The following is a 19,296-nucleotide window of genomic DNA, read 5'->3' as shown; positions in this document are numbered from 1 at the left end:
AAGCTCTCCAATCTGGTACAGGTAATAAATGTAAAAGACATCTCAGATAGTGACCAATTGGGGACTGAAACTGGTTATGAGGAAAGGGAGAATATGTGGTTGGCCTATAAAACACTTAATAGAAAGGACTGTGTCGTATGTGGACATGCCAGACCTATTCTGGCTGCTCACCCATTTGTCCTAAGTAATGGGGAAGGTTGGATGTGCATATTGGAAAGCTTAAGCCAAATTCAACCCTGTGTAAGACTCTGAGTCTTGTGTTCCCAGAAGTCCCTCCCCAGAAGGCAACGTGGGGAGTTAAGGCATATGGGGGATATTACAGCTGTATCACTGGTACAGGTAGAGGTATAGACTATGGGAGGCTCCCTACTACTGCCTGCATCACTAATGTCACTATTAACTAGAGGTGTTGCTGATGTATGGTGGATGTGTGGACCTGCCAGGCGGTTGACCCCATTGTGAAAGGAGATTGTCAGGGCACATGTGCTTTGGCCAGTCTGATAAACACCATTGCCTATTATTGAGGTTACAGCTAACCAACTTCTGGGAGCAGCACATGACACAGAGGCTTGGGACCAACCCAGGAGACGGCAGAAACGTGACGCTCCTTGGTCCGAGGGTACAGATAACATTCACACCAACCTGTTGGGGGTCCCAATAGGGGTCCCCCACGAATTCCAGACATTAAACAGGAAAGATGGCCTGTGGCATCTGATGCCCATCATTGGCCCAGCTATTGTTGATGCTAAAACAAAATGTCTGGATCAATTATATCTACTATAATTAATAATGATTTGTTAAATACACCCACACAGCACGTACAGGGATGGCTGAACAATTGGATGCTACCTCTCAAACTAGTAGACACAATAGACTAACACTGGACATGATTCTGGCCAACCAGGGAGGTGTATGTAAAATGTTTGGAGAACAGTGATGCACGTTTGTCCCTAACAATACTAGTCCGGATGGGAGCATTTCAAAAGCTCTGAGTAGGTTGGCAAGGTTATCAGTGGAGATGAAGGGTCTTGCAGGTGTGGAGGAGAGTGGACTGGTCCCTTGGCTGGGTGGTTGGTTTGGTAAGTACACTGCAGTGATGAGACCCTAGTTGTTGTTTTTCGCATGCTCAGGTGCTGTGTTGCCTGTATCATACCTTGTTTGAAGAAGTCTGTTACAGATGTGGAAAGGGCCTCTGGTATGATGCCGTTGCTTGATGATCCAGTTGGAGAGGCTGATACGAAAACAAGCTTCCGCAGGAGAGTGGGCTTGACAGAGGAGGACCCTTGGTTTGCTGTAGTTGATGTTGTCGAATGAATAAAAAGTGATGTTTGTCCTCCCTGTTGTGAAGGTTTGAAGTTCCCGGGTGGCGACGAGCCCACCTGGTACAGGTTGTATAGAGGGATGGACCTAAGGGTTTAACATATTCTCGTTTTTTGGTTACTAATGTGTGATTGGCCACTCCAGGTGTAGATATTGGAGTGGTCTCCTTTTTGGTCCTTGCTCATTTACGACCCAACTTACATTGATGCTATTGGTGTCCCTAGGGGGTGCCAGATGAATATAAACTGGTGGACCAAGTGGCAGCTGGGTTTGAATCTTCTGTCTGTTGATGGTGCACAGTTAATAAAAATGTGGACCGAATTAATTACATTCATTTTAATGTCCAGAAACTGGGCAATTGGACTCAACAAGGCTTCGAGGCGGTACATGGACAATTGGCTGCCACATCCCTGATGGCATTTCAAAATAGAATCGCGGTTGATATGTTATTGGCTGAACGTGGGGGGGTCTGTGCAATGTTTGGTGAGCAGTGTTGTACTTTCATTCCCAATAACACAGCTACGGATGGGAGTCTGACTGTAGCATTGGAGGGACTTCGTACCCTTAATGGTAAGATGAAACAGCATTCTGGAGTGGACACTTCTATGTGGGACTCATGGATGGATGCTTTTGGTAAATATAAGACGCTGGTTTCCTCTATCCTAGTATCTATTTCCGTTTTTGCGGGCATTCTTGTACTTTGTGGATGCTGTTGCATTCCATGTGCGCGCACGCTTGCTAGCCGTGTTATCACTGCCGCCATAGACCCTAATCAGGAAAGGGCCCAAATGTTCCCATTGCTTGATGATGGGGAAGCTGGACCTGTCTATCTATTTGAGGACTAAGAAACTTTTATGTCACGTCTCTTGTGAGACGTGAAGAGGGGGAATAAATTTTTTTTGTCTTCTGACAAATTTTATCCCATAGCTTTGTCTTTTTTACTTTTATGTCACGTCTCTTGTGAGACGTGAAGAGGGGGAATTAAAAATTTGTCTTCTGACAAATTTTATCCCATAGCTTTGTCCTTTTTACTTTTATGTCACGTCTCTTGTGAGACGTGAAGAGGGGGAATCAAAAATTTGTCTTCTGACAAATTTTAACTAGTTTATGTCACGTCTCTTGTGAGACGTGAAGAGGGGGAATCAAAAATTTGTCTTCTGACAAATTTTAACTAGTTTATTCACGTCTATAAGACGTGAAGAGGGGGATTTGTAAGAAATTGTAATAGATACTGGAAACTTGTTATAACAACTTCTCAACATAAGCTATCTTTTATACAAAATGCACACACCCCCTCTTTCCCTTGAACACATGCTGGTCTCATTAGACACCAACCACAGACACACACAACTCCCCTCCCCCATGAACAGGCCCCTGCTAAAACAACCCCACACACACTATATTCAAGGTTGGGACTCAGGACAAAGAACTATGTTAAGAGCCAATGGAACGTCGACACCAGGCCCGAACAGGACTACCCACGACCCAGATCGACCAATCAGAAGGCCAGACTACCAGATCAACCTACATCATTCAATGCATATATAATCTGTACAATATGTTTAGCGCTCTCTTCTCCGACGATTCCATATGAATCAGACAGAACGGGGCCGTGCTGCACGATTTGCCAGATATCTTTACACTTGAATAAACTGCCTTATTATACAATTATACACCTCGTCCTATGTCTCAACTTGATCTCCTGTCTCCAGTAACTGTTTTATCAACAATACGGATTGAATCCAGCCAGTCTATACATTTCTCTCCCAGATCTGCAAAACCAGTGGTGCAGAGTTTGAGGTCCAGGGTTCAAATCCATCTTGTTTGTTGGGTTATTGAGATACACAATATGACTCAACAAATCTGCCAATCCAAGTGGTGTATTAGGATTATTCCAAGATACAAAATCATGTTTGGACAGACAAAATTGTAGCTTCTAATCCTCTCAGTTCCTTATTTCTTTACATTAGGTAATATCATTCATTGAATGAGTCGGCTGTGCCATAATATTAGTGCTGCAGGACAACAAAACAATTTCTTGCAGTCAAAGTTCAAATATTGTCTCTTCATTTGAGTTGGAATCCACTACAACAGAAAACAACGACAAACTTTCAACACTGGTCTAAATGTATTAAGCATTTCATATTACAATGATGTCATAGACGTGGCAAAGTCATTTCTCTCAGATGTTTGTGGGGAAAAGTAGAACATGACATTCTCATACATGACAGCTCCGTCCGACATGTTGGCAAAGTTTCCTCCCAATCATTTACACTTTGGGCTGGTTTCCCGTCAGCATAGTCCTAGACTAAAAACTGTGTTCACAGGAGATTCTCCATTGAACGTTCTTCTCAATCCAAAACTAGGTTTAAGGCTGGATTTAATCCGCATCGCTGAAGAGCTGCGTCACAGAGTTTTGGTGTCAACAGTTTCTAAACCCAGAGACTTCCGGGAATGCTTGTGAAACAGACCAAGCAAACCAGGCTGGGGTTTGAGAAGTCAATGAGAGAAATTAGGAATTAGTTCTCAATTTAAAGGCACAACCTAGCTTCGAGACAATATCTTAAGTAGTTGAACATGTTATTACTCCAACCTCGTGAAAGTGACAAACTAACACGTTTACATTTTTGTGCCTTTGATTTGAGACCTGCACATGCGCAGTACGGTGCGAGACGACCGTTAAACCCGATGACGTGTTTCTGCAGAGCATAGCTAGCCAATGTCGCCATGACATCGCCTACAAGTATGATCAGGGATTTCTTTCGTAGAAGCAGTTTATGCCTACGTTACTGTCTTTGGCTGCACAATAGAAATGTAAAGGCAATGTTCCCGCATTCGTGGAGACCGCATTCATGGTAAACGTGGCATATGTCGGCTCAATCAGAAATTATATAAACATTTCAATCGCGCTAGAGCGCTACAGATTGAATCCAGCTCTTAATCTGTGTCTGGAAAAACCGTTGATTTCAGACATGTTTACAAAGATGGGCCCTTAAAAGACTTCTAAGAACACCATACTCAGTTGGTGCAACATTTAAGAACTGTCCTAATAGATGCGTAGATTAGATTTATTTTTACCCCAAGAGATTTCAGTGCAGAGTCATTCTAGCGAGCAATGATACCCACCATCGCAGATTGTTCAGAAATAGTTTGTTAGAAACAGGTAAGATTGGCATTCCTGAAACATTTGGGCATTTAGTGGTATGTTGTGTTTAATAACCACCAAAAGATGGGGCACTTTTTAGGGTTTAAAAACCCTATTTGTTTACGGTTTACATTTCAGTGTCCTCTGACCTATTATGACATTTGAGTGAATGCACTGGTCTGGGACCAAGACATGCCACCGTAGAAGACAGAGCCATGCAGTCAGTAACATACACTGTGATAAACATTATACTTCCATACATATAACTCCACTATCATCGTAAGCCTCTGGTCATTTCAACAATACAAAAACATCAATGAAACCAAGCCATCAGTGCATGCACCAAGCTGTCCACAGAGTAGCAGGATAAAACACAAGTTAATTCATATTACGTACAACTATTGTCTTTGTCAGCATTATGCATTATTTTAAATATTGTAAAAATATTCCAATACTATGCAGTGATTATTTACAATTCAGTAAGGCATGCTAGTCTCCGCTGTGTACGTTGTTAAGAGCCATTGTTCTTGTGTTAGTGGGTTACAGTTCGGTTACATTTCGACGACACAGCTCAACCCTTCTTCATGATCCAAACTAGGACATCAATAATACTGAATGGAACGAGCTTTAGGTCAGTCTGTTGACCTTGAAGTGCGTCCACCGGCTTTGCTGTTGGTGGGGTTCCCTGGTATCAACTAGTCCACAACAACCTCTTATCTCACACAGTCCTCTCTCCACGAGGCTGAAGAGCCACAGAGTGGAGTTCGATCTATTGACAGATACAGTCCAATAACAATGCTCACCATTACAAATGCATCACTTTTAAAGTGGAGGCAGATACAGTGGCCCCTGTAAAGGTATTTACAGAGCATGTTCTGTTTTAACAAATTAAGTACATTCAGGTTGACCGCTACCAATCACATTGTCTAACTTAGGTTGACCGCTACCAATCACATTGTCTAACTTACTTTGGTTCATGTGAGACATCTTTTAACTTCATAAAAATGATTAGCCATGTAAGACAAACAAACCTACAATTCTTCAAGAGGTTACAAATGAGAAAAGAAAACCACTCAACACAAACAAGACATCTATAAAAACGAAGTGGTAAGTACAAATTGTACAGGCCCTTCCAAAGTAAAAGTGCAACGGTAAACTTACAGCATACTAAAAGATTCCAACAATGAAAGTGAGTAACCACAAATTGCATAATGTAACATTTTTGCATGTATAATCAATATGAAATGACCAACATTAAGATCCTAGCTAAATGTTTTGTGAGATGTATTCTGCCACCCAGTGGCAGACCAGATTCTACAGCTATTGACATCGGTCACACAAAAAAAACAATTCACAAAACGGATCAACAATTAGTCACTAGACTGCTGTGTTGACAATAAATGGTGCATCGGATCTCTGGAGCATAGCTGCCATGTCTATAAGTATCTGTTATAACAGCCTTTACTGTTCTTAAAGTCTTTAAAACAGAAAAATACATCTAATAAGGCAGTCAGATATGGCTCTGCTACACACCACAGGTCTCACACAAGGTGGCCTATCTGTGTAAAATATGGTTTTCTGACCCATTCTGTTTCTGTAACAAATGGCTATTAGACTTTTGAGACCTCAGTCTTTGTAAATCATGGTTGTCTGAAGATATTTTCATTTCCTCTATATCGCCTGATCTCAAAGGGACTTTCTTCAGTCTCAACCCCTACAAACATCAGGATTTCCTCATGGTTGTCTAGGTGCAGCAGTTGACTCTTTAGTTAAGTCATCACATGACTGTGATTGTGCACTTTACTAGTACATTAGCTTGCTATATGATGGTAACAGAGTGCTAGGTGGTGTTAATACCATATTTCTCACATCTACTCAGTCATGGTACTCAATCTTCGAGAGGAGATGGAGAAGTGCACAGAGGTGAGGCTAAAACGTTCTGTTTGAAATTGGGCCTTATGTACCTCAAAAGATGCTATGCTTTTCAAACAGTCATGCAAGGACATGGTCGAGCTCTCCAGCTATCTACCAGTGGCAGAACAGCCAAAATGAGGCAAACATTCTAAATCCTATAGTCTTGACAAAACTGTTGAGGGTCTCTGTGTGTTCTCATGGAAGAGAAAACTCAGCAGAGAGAAGGAAGGATGGCATTGTGGGAGGACAGGGTGGAGATCAGAGGCTAGTGGGATGAGCTGCTGGCGCAAGTGCTCATTGTAATTGTTGTTTCCATGTGTTTGGTACCATTCCATTCCAGCCATTACATTGAGCCCGTCCTCCTATAGCTCCTCCCACCAGCCTCCTCTGGTGGAGCTCCAATGGAGATGATAAGAGATGGATCCTCCAGGGGAGAAGCTGACTCAACTCCAGCAGAGGGTCACTGATGGTAGCCAGCAGAAGGTAACGGTCAGGGGTCAGACATAGATGCCCTCAGGGTTGAGGCCTGAAGACACTGGACTCTGCAGAGCCCGGAGGTCACTGGGGAGGAGGCGGGAGGAGGCCAGCCGTTTCAACGAGCCTGACTGGAGGTCTGGAGAGAGGGGGGAGGAGGTAGTCATCAAAAAGTCTACATTAAAGTAGTATTTTTTATTTTAAATTATACTTTACTTTCAGGTTGAGCAGTTAGTGTGTAGATTTGACTGGCGTGACAAAACGTAACATTACTAGCCAAATACAGAGCTTTACAAAAACCTGAGATGGTGTACTAACTTCCACTAGGGGGTAGTGTTGGATAATACAATAATGTTTGAAATGTCTGAGCCAAGATTGGGCAAAAACAATCTGACAAGGATGCTTTGTAATGCTTGTGTGTACCTGTCTTATTCTTCTGGTCATTGGGCTGGGCTGGTAGAACGGTGACCTTGGTGCCCGTCTGATGGATGAACTGCTGAAGGTTCACCTGTCTCAGCTCCCTGGTCAACTGCTCCAACTCCTGCTCCTTCTCCTGTAACAAACAACCACTCAACTAGTAATTTACTTGCCCTGCAGTTTCTACTGTCAGTTCCACTTCCCTGTATACTTGGTTTGTCCACTGATGGGTGCCCGCCTGGCCATTCGCACCTAACGAGCAACTTTATAGATTCATACGATGTTTCAAATATTATACTTTTCTCTTGTGGAATTTTATTCCTTTACATTTAAGGCTACTTGCAGGTGGAATTGTTGCATTGAGAAGAACCTTTAAATCAGACAGTTTACGGTTACATACATGTTGCAGGTTGTTAAACCCACTAATAAAAGGAGCAGTTTTCTACTAATTGGTCTTTTGACCAATCACAACAGATCTTTTCACATCAGCTCTTTTTCAGAGCTGATCTGAAGACCAATTAGTGAAAATAAGATCAGTATTGGGCTGCCTGTCTAAACGCAGCCTATGTGGTGTACTCCACCCTGTAAGTAAACGTTACATCATGAGGACTAATAAGAGGCGTCCAAAATGTTCCTACTAAAAACACAGGGCCCTTTTCAATCAAACACAGTAACTTCAAAAACATCTTTCCCAAGCAGTGAGAAACCATGCTTGAATTAATAAACAGTTCTGTTTCATTGTAAACATGGTTTTGTCAAGGACATGAATCTAAACGAATATTCATTCAACGCCAGAAAAATGTAAAATATAATACAGTTGAAGTCGGAAGTTTACATGCACTTGGGTTGGAGTCATTATAACTCGTTTTTCAACCACTCCACAAATGTCTTGTTAACAAACTATAGTTTTGGCAAATTGGTTAGGACATCTACTTTGTGCATGACAAGTAATTTTTCCAACAGTTGATTACAGACAGATTATTTCACTGTATCGCAATTCCAGTGGGTCAGAAGTTTACATACACTAAGTTGACTGTGCCTTTAAACAGCTTGGAAAATTCCAGAAAATGTAATGGCTTTAGAAGCTTCTGTTAGGCTAATTGACATAATTTTTGTCAATTGGAGGTGTACCTGTGGATGTATTTCAAGGCCTACCTTCAAACTCAGTGCCTCTTTGCTTGACATCATGGGAAAATCAAAAGAAATCAGCCAAGACCTCAGAAAAAAAATGGAGACCTCCACAAGTCTGGTTCATCCTTGGGAGCAATTTCCAAACACCTGAAGGTACCATGTTCATCTGTACAAACAATAGTACGTAAGTATAAACACCATGGGACCACGCAGCCATCATACCGCTCAGGAAGGAGACGCGTTCTGTCTCCTAGAGACAAATGTACTTTGGTGCGAAAACTGCAAATCAATCCCAGAACAGCAAAATACCTTGTGAAGATGCTGGAGGAAACAGGTACATAGTATCTATATCCACAGTAAAACAAGTCCTATATCGACATAACCTGAAAGACCGCTCAGCAAGGAAGAAGCCACTGCTCCAAAACCGCCATAAAAAAGACAGACTACGGTTTGCAACTGCACATGGTGACAAAGATCGTACTTTTTGGAGAAATGTATTCTGGTCTGATGAAACAAAAATAGAACTGTTTGGCCATAATGACCATCGTTATGTTTGGAGGAAAAAGGGGGAGGCTTGCAAGCCGAAGAACACCATCCCAACCGTGAAGCACGGGGGTGGCAGCATCATGTTGTGGGGGTGCTTGCTGCAGGAGGGACTGGTGCACTTCACAAAATAGATGGCATCATGAGGCAGGAAAATTATGTGGATATATTGAAGCAACATCTCAAGACATCAGTCAGGAAGTTAAAGCTTGGTCGCAAATGGGTCTTCTAAATGGACAATGACCCCAAGCATACTTTCAAAGTTGTGGCAAAATGGCTTAAGGACAACAAAGTCAAGGTATTGGAGTGGCCATCACAAAGCCCTGACCTCAATCCTATAGAAAATTTGTGGGCAGAACTGAAAAAGAGTGTGCGAGCAAGGAGGCCTACAAACCTGACTCAGTTACACCAGCTCTGTCAGGAGGAATGGTCCAAAATTCTCCAAACTTATTGTGGGACGCTTGTGGAAGGCTACCTGAAACATTTGATCCAAGTTAAACAATTTAAAGGCAATGCTACCAAATACTAATTGAGTGTATGTAAACTTCTGACCCACTGGGAACGTGATGAATGAAATAACAGCTGAAATAAATCATTCTCTCTACTATTATTCTGACATTTCACATTCTTAAAATAAAGTGGTGATCCTAACTAAATGTCAGGAATTGTGAAAAACTGAGTATAAATATATTTGGCTAAGGTGTATGTAAACTTCTGACTTCAACTGTGTATATATATATACAGTTGAAGTCAGAAGTTTACATACACCTTAGCCAAATATATTTATACTCAGTTTTTCACAATTCCTGACATTTAATCCATGTAAAAATTCCCTGTGTTCGGCCAGTTCGGCCAATTCCCTGTGTTCGGCCATATATATATATATATACACACACACACAGTACCAGTCAAAAGTTTGGACACACCTACTCATTCCAGGGTATTTCTTTATTTTTACTATTTTCTACATTGTAGAATAATAGTGAAGACATCGAACTATGAAATAACACATATGGAATCATGTAGTAACCAAAAAAGTGTTTAATAAATTTATATTTGAGATTCTTCAAAGTATCCACCCTTCACCTTGATAACAGCTTTGCACACTCTTGGAATTCTCCCAACCAGCTTCATAAGGTAGTCACCTAGAATGCATTTCAATTAACAGGTGTCCCTTGTTAAAAGTACATTTTTAGAATTAATAATGCGTAAGTTGTGTTGTGACAAGGTAGGGGTGGTATACAGAAGATAGCCCTATTTGGTAAAAGACCAAGTCCATATTATGGCAAGAACAGCTCAAATAAGCAAATGACAGTCCATCATTACTTTAAACCTCTTATGGCTGAGATCGGCTAAGATCCCGTTAACGGGATCGATTTGACAACAGCCAGTGAAAGTGCAGGGCGCCAAATTCAAACAACAGAAATCTCATAATTAAAATTCCTCAAACAAACAAGTATTTCACACCAAATTAAAGCTACACTTGATGTGAATCCAGCCAACGTGTCAGATTTCAAAAAGGCTTTACGACAAAAGCACACCAAACGATTATGTTAGGTCAGTGCCTAGTCATAGAAAAACACAGCCATTTTTCCAGCCAAAGAGAGGAGTCACAAAAAGCAGAAATAGATATAAAATGAATCACTAACCTTTGATGATCTTCATCAGATGACACTCATAGGACTTCATGTTACACAATACATGTATGTTTTGTTTGATAAAGTGCATATTTATATCCAAAAATCTCAGTTTACATTGGCGCGTTACGTTCAGTAATGTTTTGCTTCCAAAACATCTGGTGATTTTGCAGAGAGCCACATCAATTTACAGAAATAGTCATCATAAACTTTAATATAAGATACAGGTGTTATACACAGAATTAGAGATATACTTCTCCTTAACTTCTTATGGCTGGGGGCAGTATTGAGTATCTTGGATGAATAAGGTGCCCAGAGTAAACTGCCTGCTACTCAGTCCCAGAAGCTAAGATATGCATATTATTAGTATTTGGATAGAAAACACTCTGAAGTTTCTAAAACTGTTTGAATGATGTCTGTGAGTATAACAGAACTCATATGGCAGGCAAAAACCTGAGAAAAAATCCAACCAGGAAGTTGGAAATCTGAGGTTTGTAGTTTTTCAACTCATCGCTTATCAAATATACAGTGGGATATTGGTCATATTGCACTTCCTAAGGCTTCCACTAGATGACAACAGTCTTTAGAACCTTGTTTGATGCTTCTACTGTGAAGGAGGGGGGAATGAGGGCTCTTTGAGTCAGGGGTCTGGCAGAGTGCCATGAGCTGACTACGCGCGTTCACGTGAGAGTTAGCTTGCGTTCCATTGCATTTCTGAAGACAAAGGATTTCTCCAGTTGAAACATTATTGAAGATTTATGATAAAAACATCCTAAAGATTGATTCTATACATCGTTTGACATGTTTCTACGGACTGTAAGACTTTGTCTGCTCGCGCCTCATGAATTTGTATTACTGGACTAAACGCGCAAACAAAAGGAGGTATTTGGACATAAATTATGTAATTTATCAAACAAATCAAACATTTATTGTGGAACTGGGATTCCTGGGAGTGCATTCTGATGAAGATCATCAAAGGTAAGTGAATATTTATAACGCTATTTCTGACTTCTGTTGACTCCAACATGGCGGATATCTGTATGGCTGGTTTTGTTGTCTGAGCGCTGTACTCAGATTATTGCATGGTTTGCTTTTTCCGTAAAGTTTTTTTGAAATCTGACACAGCGGTTGCATTAAGACATGAAGGTCAGTCAATCCGGAAAAGTTCAAGAACTTTGAAAGTTTCTTCAAGAGCAGTCGCAAAACCATCAAGCGCTATGATGAAACTGGCTCTCATGAGGACCACCACAGGAAAGGAAGATCCAGATTTACCTCTGCTGCAGAGGATACGTTCATTAGAGTTAACTGCACCTCAGATTACAGCCCTAATAAATGCTTCACAGAGTTCAAGTAACACACATCTCAACATCAACTGTTCAGAGGTGACTGCATGAATCAGGCCTTCATGGTCGAATTGCTGCAAAGAAACCACCTCTAAAGGACACCAATAAGAACAAGAGACTTGCTTGGGCCAAGAAACATGAGCAATGGACATTAGACCGATGGACATCTGTCCTTTGGTCTGATGAGTCCAAATTTGAGATTTTTGGTTCCAACCGCTGTGTTTTTGTGAGATGCAGAGTAGGTGATGAATGGATGATCTCCGCATGTGTGGTTCCCACTGTGAAGCATGGAGGAGGTGATGTGGTCTGGGGGTACTTTGCTGGTGACACTGTCTGTGATTTATTTAGAATTCAAGGCACACTTAACCAGCATGGCTACCACAGCATTCTGCAGCGATACGCCATCCCATCTGGTTTGCACTTAGTGAGACTATCATTTGTTTTTCAACAGAACAATGACCCAACACACCTCCAGGCTGTGTAAGGGCTATTTGACCAAGGAGAGTGATGGTGCTGCATCAGATCATCCAACCTCAACCCAATTGAGATGGTTTGGGATGAGTTGGACCGCAGAGTGAAGGAAAAGCAGCCAACAAGTGCTCAGCATATGTGGGAACTCCTTCAAGACTGTTGGAAAAGCATTCCAGGTGAAGCTGGTTGAGAGAATGCCAAGAGTGTGCAAAGCTGTCATCAAGGCAAAGGGTGGCTACTTTGAAGAATCTCAAATAGAAATTTATTAAACACTTTTTTTGGTTACTACATGATTCCATATGTGTTATTTCATAGTTTTGATGTCTTCAGTATTATTCTACAATGTAGAAAATAGTAAAAATAAAGAAAAATCCTTGAATGAGTAGGTGCACTGTATATGTTCCAGATGGGCTTACGTGTCTTACTTCATTATAATTCTTTCTGCAAAAGGTATCATCACAGTATAATCACCATTATCCATTTTACATACGGTGTTTGTGTGTCTTCCAATCAATGATAAATGTTGTTTTCAACCCTATTTTGCAGAATTTGTGTATGTACAATCACTGTTTTCCTATACATTTTTCCTTCTACCAAAGCTCACCTGTAGTTTCTTGCTGGACTGTCCCAGTGAGCGGTCCACAGCCCTGCAGCTGCTCTCCAGCTGCACTCTGTGTTGAACCTGCTGCTCCAGCTCCGCCCTGACCTTCCCCAGCTGGGCCCGGGCCTCCTCCTCGTCCACCTGCCTGCTCTGCTCAGTCTCCTGTTCTAGGTCAGCCTCCATGCCCTGGATACGGGTTAGGTACTCCCCCAGCCGGGCTTCGCACTCCCGCACCCGTCCAATCAGCTCCTGGAACTGCTCCCTCAGCTGCCGCTCGCTCTCCTGCTCGATCTGCAGCTCGTTCTGCCAGAACTCCTCCTCGGACATCTCCACCTCGTTCCTCCGCAGCTGCTGCTCCAGACGCGCCAGCTCCTCCTCCAGCACGCCGACGCCCTCCTGACCCTCGACGCACACACCACCATCACCGCTTTCCCAGCCATGTAGCTCCGCCTCACAGCCCTGCAACCGGCTCTCCAGTAGCTGGAGCTTGTCCTTCTGCAGCTGGACCAAGCGCACCAGCTCCCGGGCTGGACTGAGGGGCACAGACACCACCCCCCTGCCCTGGTTCAGTGCTCTCTGCTGCTGCTTGGCCTCGGCATCTCTGCCCTTCCCAAAAATATCCCTCAAGCCCTTGACCCCAGCCGTGAAGGTGAGGGACTTACGTTTGGGCTCCCGACGCTTGAGTGAGCGGTCATTGGCCGACGGGCGCAGCTTGGCCAAAGGAGGCAGGCTCTGGCGGTAGAGGCCGCGCTCGGGCACACGGGATGTGCCGTCGGAGTTGGGACGTTCACTGAGGGAGGGGCCGGTGCGCTGGAGAACCAACTGCACGTCGCTGGCATACTGGCCCCACATGTTGAGGGACACCACAGGGTTCTCATGCGGTGCCAAGTGGCGTTCCGTCTCCCGCCATCTCTCGATCAACGTGTACCTGCCAGTACGCCCTGCAAAAGAGTGAAATAATGATTTGATCAGATTCATTAATTGGAGCTTTACTAAGTAACTGGGCTTAGATGACCAATGTACAGTAGTCACACGGCAATGTTGTTTGCTATTTCTTGCCACATACCAGCCGGTGACCAGTTACATACAGACCAGTAGCTAGACTACACTCTGCAGTAACAGCAGATTAGAGATCATCTACCATTGACTGTGTCATTGTTATCCCCTCCTGCATTCAGAAACACAGCACCAACCCTAATCTGAACTCTTTAACTCTGCTAAGAACAGGGAAACTCTATGGAAGAACCATTCACAATTACCCCACTTGCTTTGAGACACAGTTTAGTGGGTGTGCACTGTGCAGAGTTTTCAGAGTAATGGGTTGTTTTTTCTAGGAAGAACAGGGATTTCTCTATTCAAATATAGGAGCAGTTGTTCAGTTCCCATTCATACTAGGGTTGGAGTAAGGTTCAATAAAATTCCTCCAGACCCAAATCTGTGTGTGTGTGTGTGTTCTGCGGCAGATAAGAGCACAAGCCACAGTCTTTCCCCTCTCAACAGCAGAACCCCTATGAAAGGAACACAGTTGTCACTACAGCTGAATCTGGCTGAAGGCCTTTCACATCAAAGTACCCTGGACCAGACAAAAGCCTGAACACATACAAAAGAGGCCTTGGACCATAACTCCTGTACTGTTGATGAAAAGACACAGCATTTAGCTGTTAGTCCTACAATCATGTATCTGTGCATGGATCACAATGGAATAGCATGTACAAATCCAATGGATTCATTTAACCCTTATATGCTACCTCTAGGACCTCCAATTATTTTCTCTAAAAGCAAATGACCTATATAAACCATGACATCTCCACAGAATTTTGGTTCTAAGCAGTGCAAAGTGCAAGTGCAAAACTGTGCCAGTATGAACTGAAAACAGTATGAAATGACAGCAGTATTTAAAAATATATATATTTCACCTTTATTTAAACAGGTAGGCCAGTTGAGAACAAGTTCTCATTTACAACTGCGACCTGGCCAAGACAAAGCAAAGCAATGCGACACAAACAGAGTTACACATGGAATAAACAAACGTACAAACAATAACACAATATAAAAAAATCTATATACAGTATGTGCAAATGTAGTAAGATTAGGGAGGTAAGGCAATAATTAGGCCATAGTGGTGAAATAATTACAATTAGGCAATGAAACACTGGAGTGATAAATGTGCAGAAGATGAATGTTCAAGTAGAGATACTGTGGTCCAAAGGAGAAAAAAAAAATCACAATATGGGGATGAGGTAGTTGGGTGGGCTAGTTATAGATGGGCTGTGTACAGATCCAATGATCGGTAAGCTGCTCTGACAGCTGATGCTTAAAGTTAGTGAGGGAGATATAGACTCCAGCTTCAGTGATTTTTGCAATTCGTTCCAATTATTGGCAGCAGAGAACTGGAAGGAAAGGCGGCCAAAGTAGGAGTTGGCCTTGGGGATGACCAGTGAAATATACCTGCTGGAGCGCGTGCTATGGGTGGGTGCTGCTATGGTGACCAGTGAGCTGAGATAAGGCGGGGCTTTACCTAGCAAGGACTTATAGATGACCTGGAGCCAGCGGGTTTGGCAACGAATATGAAGCGAGGGCCAGCCAACGAGAGCATCCAGGTCGCAGTGGTGGGTAGTATATGGGGCTTTGGTGACAAAACGGATGGCACTGTGATAGACTACATCCAGTTTGCTGAGTAGAGTGTTGGAGGCTATTTTGTAAATGACATCGCCGAAGTCAAGGATCGGTAGGATAGTCAGTTTTACGAGGGTATGTTTGGCAGCATGAGTGAAGGATGCTTTGTTGCGAAATAGGAAGCCGATTATAGATTTAATTTTGGATTGGAGATGCTTAATGCAAGTCTGGAAGGAGAGTTTACAGTCTAACCAGACATCTAGGTATCTGTAGTTGTCCACTTATTCTAAGTCAGAACCATCTAGAGTAGTGATGCTAGACAGGCGGGCAAATGCAGGCAGTGATCGGTTGAAGAGCATGCATTTAGTTTTACTTGCATTTAAGAACAGTTGGAGGCCACGGAAGGAGTGTTGTATGGCATTGAAGCTCGTCTGGAGGTTTAACACAGTGTCCAAAGAGGGGCCAGATGTATACAGAATGGTGTTGTCTGCGTAGAGGTGGATCAGAGAATCACCAGCAGCAAGAGCGACATCATTGATGTATACAGAGAAAAGAGTCGACCCGAGAATTGAACCCTGTGGCACCCCCATAGAGACTGCCAGAGGTCCGGACAACAGGCCCTCGGATTTGACACACTGAACTCTATCTGAGAAGTAGTTGGTGAACCAGGCGAGGCAGTCATTTGAGAAACCAAGGCTGTTGAGTCTGCTGAATGCAGTGATTGACAGAGTCGAAAGCCTTGGCCAGGTCGATGAAGACAGCTGCACAATATTGTCTTTTATCGATGGCGGTTATGATATCGTTTAGGACCTTGAGCGTGGCTGAGGTGCACCCATGACCAGCTCGGAAACCAGATTGCATAGCGGAGAAGGTACGGTGGGATTCAAAATGGTCGGTGATCTGTTTGTTAACTTGGCTTTCGAAGACCTTAGAAAGGCAGGGTAGGATAGATATAGGTCTATAGCAGTTTGGGTCTAGAGTCTCTCCCCCTTTGATGAGGTGGGTGACCGCGGCAGCTTTCCAATCTTTAGGGATCTCAGATGATACGAAAGAGAGGTTGAACAGGCTAGTAATAGGGGTTGCCATAATTGCGGCGGATAATTTTAGAAAGAGAGGGTCCAGATTGTCTAGCCCAGCTGATTTGTAGGGGTCCAGATTTTGCAGCTCTTGAAATTAAATGACGGCAGTATGAACTGACAGCAGTATGAAATGAAAACAGTATGAAATGAAAACAGTATGAACTGAAAGCAGGGTATTGTCGGGCTGAGCCATACTCACAGACTGTTCAATACATCTCCATAATGCAAAAGAGGTGAACCTTTAAAAGTGGCTCCATGCTGGTTCTACAGCTATTTCTCCCTAGAAGTGGTGGGAACAGACAGCTTCTTTCAAACGTATTTTGTTGCCTCTACATGTGGGCTGGGGTAATAGATTCTCATACATAAATGCGGTATCATTATGAGAATCATTACAGTCATCATGTAGTTCTCTCTTCTCCTCAGCGAGCATCTCAATGACATCTACGAATCATCCCAAAACAGTTCATCTTGATTCTCACAATCTCGTGATCAACTCCCAGTCATCTCGCATCTTGATTCTCACAATCTCCGTTCACTCCCAGTCAACTCTCATCTTGGTGCACTCCACCATCTTTAGCATCTCTCAGAAACGGACTGTCAAATATGCTGCATGCACTGTGGATGTGTGTCCTGCAAAAGGATCCATTCTCACACGAAGTGTGGTAAGGCTTAAAGGGGTACAGTAGTTCACTTTAGTTGAATCTTATTTTCAATTTATCCCTTGATCTCTCTTTAATTATATATTTTTTGTTGAGTTTTGGACAATATTGCAGGATGGATTGACTCACCAATGGCCTGGGCTAGGGCGATGACCACCTCCTGGCATGTGGTGAGCTCTGTGACGCCACATACGATTCGCTGCACTCCATCCACCCACACTTTCAGCTCCATGGCTCTCATCGAAGGGGCGTCGTCATTCCTCATCCACACAAGGGGGCGCTACACAGGATCTCTCCAGCATTCTATAGAACAGAGTCTGTCAAATGCTGGGTTTACTATATAGCTCTGTGAGTTCACTGTATTCCAAAATGCACACACACACAAAAACTGAAATACAGACACTCACAAACAATGCTAAATTATCCATCTTGCTCAGTAAGCTTAAAAATGTACAAATCAGAGGTTCTGGGAAATTGCAACTTTCTTGGTGACTACAACTGAGATGAGACAGCAAAGAAGATGCCAGTTCATTGATGTGAATTAAACCACTCAACATCGCTTCGTATCTTTGACCACATTGCAGCTGTGCCAATAATCACAATAACACACCTACTCTGGTGCAGGGTTTCCCAAACTTGGTCCTGGGGCCCCCTCCACCTGGGTGCACGTTTTAATTTTTACACTTGCACTTCACAGCTGCTTCAAATAATCAAAGCTTGATGATGAGTTGTTATTGAATCAGCTGTGTAGTGCTGGGGCAAAAACCAAAACGTGCACCCAGGGTTGGGCCCCAGGACCAAGTTTGAGAAACCCTGCTCTAGTGTATTATTTGTCATGTCCTCTCCCATTACTGCTACAGTCAATATTGGCAGCCAGCCAATCCCATAGAATCAGAGCATTGAATTTCCAAACCGATGGGGGTTACATGGATAGAAAAAAAGCTTATAAATCAAAACCGCACACTCTCAACAATTGGGAATCTGTTGCTGCACTACATGCACTTTAAAGCTAGTTTAGGAGTCCCTCTGTAGCTACTACCAAGGACGAAGGAGAAACTTCAGCAGAAGTTCAGTTGCAGTTTCTGGTTTCACATTTAATCATTGGAATAATGGGTTTAATGCAGTGTCTGTCGGTCTGTCTCGAAGGCCCTATCTGACGATGGCGGTTCTATTTGGTAATGCCTACGGGAAAGCTTTCTCTGGTCGCTTGCATGAGGAACCCTTTAAACTGCTGACACAATCACCTTAGCTGAAAGGCACTCATTACAGACCTGGCAAGGCATCAGGCAGACGCAACAGTGCAGATCTGAACCGCCAGCCTCCCGGGCCAGGGAAACACAGATGCCCGGAGTTTAAGCGTCATTTTTTATCCCTCTCTCGGAACGGCCATCCGTTTTCCCGTTTCGTCCCATTATCTACTTTCTGATCCTTAACTCCCTAATGACACGTGAGACGGCAACAGCTCCCTTGCCTCTTTAAGCATCTTCATCACACCTGCTGCCAGCCACACAACAATTCCCTGTCACGTTCCCTCTGGTTTGACACCATCCTGCCACGGGTATCCCTCCGAGACGCCTCTGGTTACTGAGGCCTTCCCTGACTGAGCTAGTCGTGTTGTGTTGCACTGGGAACTGGCAGAGTGATTTGTAACTGTAGACAGTTACTGCAGAATCCCCAGGCCAGAGCCGCCTGGTAACTAGCTGTTAATAGGGCTATTCCCATGCTGCACACAGCCCAGGGGTAGGAGAGTGAGGTGCAGGCTACCAGGTGTTAAGCGTTCACATGGAAATTATATTTTGGGTAGCAGAGGGGTAAAGATATGGGATTATATGATACAATGTAGAGGATTGGTGGTTTTCCAATCTAATAAATTCCATTCCTCAAGCATTTGATAAAATCATAAAAATACCCTTTGTGGAATACTGAGAAATATGGATTGGGGTATA

The 19,296-nt window shown here is 43.2% G+C and overlaps 1 protein-coding gene across 1 annotated transcript; it reads right to left on the bottom strand.

The window, feature by feature from the left end:
- Positions 1-6,840: 6,840 nt before the first annotated feature.
- Positions 6,841-17,582, bottom strand: LOC120031981 (ras association domain-containing protein 8-like). Its single transcript, XM_038977873.1, has 4 exons — positions 17,480-17,582; positions 13,000-13,937; positions 7,277-7,406; positions 6,841-6,992 (listed from the first exon to the last, which is right to left on the bottom strand). Exons 1-4 carry the CDS (start codon positions 17,580-17,582, stop codon positions 6,877-6,879), a joined length of 1,287 nt encoding a protein of 428 aa, XP_038833801.1. The 3' UTR covers positions 6,841-6,876.
- Between the last annotated feature and the right edge of the window lie 1,714 nt (positions 17,583-19,296).

The sequence above is a fragment of the Salvelinus namaycush genome, chromosome 38 (assembly GCF_016432855.1).
Source record: "Salvelinus namaycush isolate Seneca chromosome 38, SaNama_1.0, whole genome shotgun sequence".
Lineage (NCBI taxonomy): Eukaryota > Metazoa > Chordata > Actinopteri > Salmoniformes > Salmonidae > Salvelinus > Salvelinus namaycush.
The sequence above is the reverse complement of the archived record's forward strand: the minus strand, read 5'-3'. Positions and strand labels throughout refer to the sequence as shown.